The sequence below is a fragment of the Nicotiana sylvestris genome, chromosome 11 (assembly GCF_000393655.2).
Source record: "Nicotiana sylvestris chromosome 11, ASM39365v2, whole genome shotgun sequence".
Taxonomy (NCBI): domain Eukaryota; kingdom Viridiplantae; phylum Streptophyta; class Magnoliopsida; order Solanales; family Solanaceae; genus Nicotiana; species Nicotiana sylvestris.
This window is the reverse complement of record NC_091067.1, coordinates 120614385-120620208: the sequence shown is the minus strand read 5'-3', so window position 1 is coordinate 120620208 and position 5824 is coordinate 120614385. Positions and strand designations below refer to the sequence as shown.

General features: G+C 41.4%; 1 protein-coding gene across 1 annotated transcript; it reads right to left on the bottom strand.

The window, feature by feature from the left end:
* Window positions 1–1079: 1079 nt before the first annotated feature.
* On the bottom strand, window positions 1080–1856 carry LOC138881574 (uncharacterized). Its single transcript, XM_070161810.1, has one exon. It carries the CDS (start codon window positions 1854–1856, stop codon window positions 1080–1082), a length of 777 nt encoding a protein of 258 aa, XP_070017911.1.
* Between the last annotated feature and the right edge of the window lie 3968 nt (window positions 1857–5824).

Genomic DNA, 5824 nt, shown 5'->3' with positions numbered 1-5824 from the left:
TTATATTCTAGATGATGAAGTTAGTTGGACGGTTCATGGATTGGTGTAGGTTCAAGTTTTCTAGGTCCCCATTCTTCCTCACCCCTCCCATAAAGACAAGGCTCCTTCCTAGAGATGGAACTAGAATCATGGCTTTGTTGCCCACTGTTGGATCTTGGAGTGTCCTGATATCCATCAAGCACTAGTATAGTGCTAGAGTGCAGTTGAGCACATGCTTCTTCTCTTGCATCTCCGTGAAGAGATACACTTTTACCCCATCTGGATTTGCGTTTAGGCTTGAGAATATTTCCCTCGAGTCCCTGCCCGGTGGAGGAAAACCTTCCTTCCTCACTGTTATTTTTTTTCCTTCTAGTTCTGGAGGATTGTGAGGAGGAATGGTCTCCATTGGAAGGGGTGGGAGTGGATGAAGATTGTCCGAAACTTTGATTAGTCTGCATCTCTTTTTTTAAGAACAATGGTATTTTTGGAATTATTCTCAATATTAGAAATTTTAATTGGAAGTTCAAGTGGGGATGTAAGAGCATCTGGAGAAAGGATAGACAAATCAATTGCAATAGAGTCTAGTTGCATAGTATGGATGTTGTCTTTGGTATGATCTTGCAAGGATATATCTTGTGAATTTTTTTCTTTAGCTCTAGCCATTTGGCTACTTAAATGTATTTCAGTGGCCAAGGATTGTGCCTTATAGTAACAAGAGCTTTTAGGTAATTTTTCATTGAAAGTAATAATAGGATTGGAAAGTTCCATGGATTTAGTAGAGGACACGCGAATAAGAGTATCTGACATTTGCTTATCAAATATATTTTCAGAGGACAAGTGTGAGGAGATTTTAGATTAATTAGAAGTAGTAATGTTATTAGAATTATTAAAATTACTAATTACATTGGTAACACAAGTCTCGTTGTTGGTAGTGGAGGGAATAGAAAATTCGTGTTTTTGAGTTTTTTTTTTTAATTATTGGAAGAGGTTTTAAAACTAGTAATAGGTTAGCTAGTAATTGTTGTGGCACTCTTAGAGATATCCACGTTGGGCTCTAGGAGTCCACCTCTAAGGTTGTCCATGCATTGGTCATGATGATCTTAAATAGTGGTTTTCTTATTAGTGGTATTTTCATAAACCATGGGCTGATTTTCTAATAATAAAAAATTATTTTTCCCATGGAGAGGCTTGACTACAGGAGGAATAACAGTTTCAGAAACTAATCGAGATTTTCTTTTATCTGTGTGCAGCTCCAATGGTAAATCTTTGCTTTTATATTTTAGTTTTTGGATATTGAGATACTTACTTGTTGATGCATCAAAAATCTTGACATTAATACCTGTGGCAGGTGATTCACCGATTTGCTCAGCCTTTGTTTTCTGAGGAAATTTCTTTCTCCTTAAGAATACCGCCGTTTGCCATTCTCCACCATTTGTGTTGGTAGTTATTTGTTGAGAATTGGCATGTAACATAGTTTCTTGTGGAGAAGACAAGACAACATAGGAACAATGTAGGGATGAATGGCCTAACCTTCCATATCTTTTGCATAAAAAGTTGTCCCCTTCATATAAGATGTGTTGCTTGTGCGAACCAATAATAATGTATAGCTTAACTGGATAATCAAGAGGAATTTTGACGCATAATCTAGCATATCGCCCTCTCAAAGTGGCTGAAGTACAAGCATCTATTTTTAACAACATCCCAACTTTATTTCTAATTGTTTGTAAAATAATTCCATCATTAAATTCAGTTAGATGTTGAGGTAAACGAATCCAAACTGCAGTGAGCAATTGTTTTACTTCTAAAGCAACAAAATTTGGCTCCCATTTTTGGACTAAAAGGAAGTGACCATGTGACGACCCGGCAAGTCGTCTCATGAGTTAATGCTCTGTTTCTCCCATTTCTTCTTCTTATTGCTTTGTCTATCGGTTCTATGTGTGGTCGGGTTGGTTGGCTCGGGTTCGGAAAGGATTTGGTAAGACTTGAGACACTTAGTCTCTTTGGAGTGAGTTTAGGTTGAAAAGGTCAACTGGATGTTAACTTGTGTGTTAGAGGGCTCAGATGTGAGTTTCGATGGTTCGGTTATCTTCAGGAGGTTATTTAGGACTTAGGAGTGTGATCAAAATGAGTTTTGGAGGTTCGAAGTATATTTAGGCTTGAATTGGCGAAGTTGATATTTTATCGATTTCCGGTTGGTAAGCGAGATTTTGATATAGGGGTCGGAATGGAATTCCAAGAGTTGCAGTAGTTCCGTCGTGTCATTTCGGATGTGTGTGCAAAATTTTAGGTCATTCAGACATAATTTGGTTGGTTTTTTATTAAAAGCGGAATGCGGAATATTTTTGGAAACTTAGGCTTGAATCTGATGCGTTTTGGTTGATTTCATGCTGTTTGAGGTGTTTTGAAGATTGATCCAAGTTTGAATAAGGTAATGGGATAGGCTGGTGCTTTTGGTTGAGGTCCCTTGGGCTTTGGGGTGATTTCGGATGGTTGATGGGGAGTATGAGGAATTGTTGCAATTGCAAATTGTGTTGTTTCTGGTATTTTTGCACCTGCGGATTGGGGACCGCAGGTGCGCCGCCACATGTACGGGAGAGCGGTTGTAGAAGCGGAAGCTGAAAAGATGGCAAGAACCACATATGCGGTTGTGGCACCGCACCTGCGAAGGCGCAGGTGCAGAGTGTTGATCGCAGATGCAGAGTGGGCCGGTTATGTGATTTCCGCAGAAGCGGTTCAAGGAAAACAAATACGGTACCATAGAAGCGGGTATATGGCCGCAGATGCAAAAATACCTAGGCAGAAGGTACAAATCGTCTCCTTTGCGATTTTGATCTATTTTCACCATTTCTAATTCGGCTTTCGAGCTTTTTGGACGATTTGAAAGGGGGATTTCAAGGGGACTTCATTGAGGTAAGAAATTTGGACCTAAAACTCGTACCTATGCTATTATTTCACGGATTAGAGCTAGAAATTGTGGAAATTAAGGGTTAAAAATTGGGGAAACTAGGGCTTGGAAACTTAAACCTTAGCTTGAGGATTTGAAGGACCATTTAAGGTCGGATTTCAGAACTTTTGATATGTATGAACTCGTGGGGAGATAAGGAATCTATTGACGTAAAAATTATCGAATTCAGAGGCATGGGCCCAGGGGTCGGGTTTTGGTAATTTCGAGATTTGTGTCGTATTTTGATTATTTTTGCTTGGGCTTCGTTCTCTTAGCATATTTTGATGTCCTCGTTCTGATTTTGAATAGATTCAACACGAGTGGAGGCCGATTCGAAAGACAAAGGCATCGCGAGCAAGAGATTTGGCCGGTTTGAGGTGAATAATGATTGTAAATGATGTTCTGAGGGTATGAAACCCCGGATTTCCACATCGTTGTGCTATATTGAGGTGACCCACATGCTTCATGATGAGCATGGGGTCGTTCACTGTTGGGTATTGTGACATAGTCTGCCTTGAATGACTATTTTACCGCGTATTTGACTGAAATCTATTTGTTATCATCATTTTTTGGGTTGAATGCGATATTTGGGCCTCGAGCCGACTATTTGAACCCTTCGGGGATTTTTATTGATATTTGCTTACTGTTTTGACTTTATACTTGAACTCAGTCATGATATATTTCACTATTTACATACGCAACCATGTTTACTATATTTTAACACTTATATGATCTTTTAAATGATAATTGGGTTGAGAAATCCTGTTTTACTACTACCGAGTGGCTTGTGAGGATTTTTGACTGAGTAAGGCCGAGGGCCTATGTTGTGAGGAAACACTGATCATAATTTGAGGCCGAGGGCCTGATATATGTACGCCACGAGGTGGCTTAATTGATATGAGACCGAGAGCCAAGTGATGACGCCATGAGATGACTTGATATTGCACTTGGGCCGTAAGGGGCCTCTCCAGGAGTCTGCACACCCCTAGTGAGCGTGGGTACCTGTGTGATATGAGATGTAGTCCGAGGGGCTGGTATTGTTCTGAGATATTGCCTGAGCGGCGGATTCGTTGATACTGTGCCCGAGGGGCGAACCTTTATGTGTTTATTTCTCCTTAATTGTATGTTTAATCACCGGGAAGGCTTTCTATGAAGTTTTAAGTGGAATAAAATGACTTTTTCTCATATTTCTACCGAGTTACTATTTTTACTCATTTTATTGCTTCATTAAACCCGGTAATGTGCCTTACGTGTTTTCCTGCTTTCAGTCTTTATTTATGATTATTTCTCACTAAGTTGGAGTACTCACTTTACTCCCTTCACCCCGTGTGTAGATTCAGGCGTATCTGGTCCCGCTCCCGAGTGTTGATCTTCCTGGCTCAGGCAGATCCGAGGAGTCTCTAGGTAGTTGTTGGCATTCGTAGCCCTGAGCTTCTTATCTATCTTAATTCTCTATGTTCTTAGTTTCTGTATTAAACTTTGTAGACTTCTTGAGTATTCCGGATTGTTTAGATGCTCATGACTAGTAACACCCCGGTATCAGGCTGTGTTGGTTTTTATTTCGCAGATTATACTGTTTTTTGGGATTTTACTTCTGTTAAAGACTTAGTATTTATTATTTTAATTGCTTTAAGTGAATTTAAAAGTGTGTCGGCTGGCCTTGTCTTCACGAGAGGCGCCATCACAACTGGGTCCGGGTTTAGGGTAGTGACATGTTGGTATCAGAGCCTAGGTTACATAGGTCTCATGAGTCATGAGAAGGTTTAGTAGAGTCTCGCGGATCGGCACAGAGACGTCTGTATTTATCCTCGAGAGCCTGCAGAACCTTTAGGAAAAACTTCATATTTTTGAAATTCTTGTCGTGCAAATTTGTTAATCAGAGTACTAAACTTTTGTTATTTTATTCTCTCACAGATGGTGAGGACACACGCTACCGATCAGGATGGACGACCACCAGTACCACCAGCTATGGCCACTAGAGGCCGAGGATGCAGTCGTGGTCGCGGAAGGGGCAGAGGTATTGCCCGCGCAGCAGCTAGGGCAACACCTGCAGATCCACCAGCAGCCCTAGTTCAAGATCAGGTTCTAGTTATGGACGCTCTAGCAGCACTAGCTTAGGCACCAGCTGTGTCCATTGTGATTTCGGGTCTTCGGGAGGCCTTGGATCAGACTCTATTAGTTTGCACTGGCCTATCTCAGGCAGTTTCAGCCACTACAGCTGTAGCTACTTCTCAGGCTGGGGGAGGCAGTCAGACTCCAGCCGCTCGCACACTTGAGCATGTCGCGCAGGGACTTCAGACGCCGGGGGCACATCCAGCCCAGCCGTTTGCAACTGCTCAGGATTATGTAGTTCCTGCCATGCTAGAGGACGAGCATCGTAGGTTGGAGAGGTTTGGTAGACTTCAGCCTCTGACCTTCAATGGTGCAGAGGGCGAGGATGCCCAGGGTTTCTTGGATAAGTGTCAGAGGATGCTTCGTACAGAAGGTATTCTGGAGACCAGCATGGTTGCTTTCAGTATTTATTGTCGCGCCCCCTTTTTTACCTTCGTGGGGAGGCGTCTGGGTTTCGACATTCATGGGGGTGTAATGACTCATTTCCTTTTGGAAATTAGGTATTTGAAGAGTCGCCACCTAACGATTTTAAGGTGTGTTAGGGCACCTATAAGATTTAACTATAACTATGTCTGATAACCAGAGATAGGGTAAGAGCTTAAAATTATACTAAGGGAAGGTGTTAGGCACCCCTCAAGATCCACTAGTGTGGTTCCCGGCCAGACAATTTATCTGTATTTGTGCAATTAGCAAATAAACAAATAAAGGCTCCAGTAATAGGGGATTTAAGTTTAAATACACAATTGTTTGAAAACGATTAATAAAAGCAAGGTTTTGAAAAAACTTATA

Coding starts and splice junctions, on each gene's coding strand:
- LOC138881574 (XM_070161810.1), bottom strand. CDS start 1,856: ATGAGACGACTTGCCGGGTCGTCACATGGTCACTTCCTTTTAGTCCAA.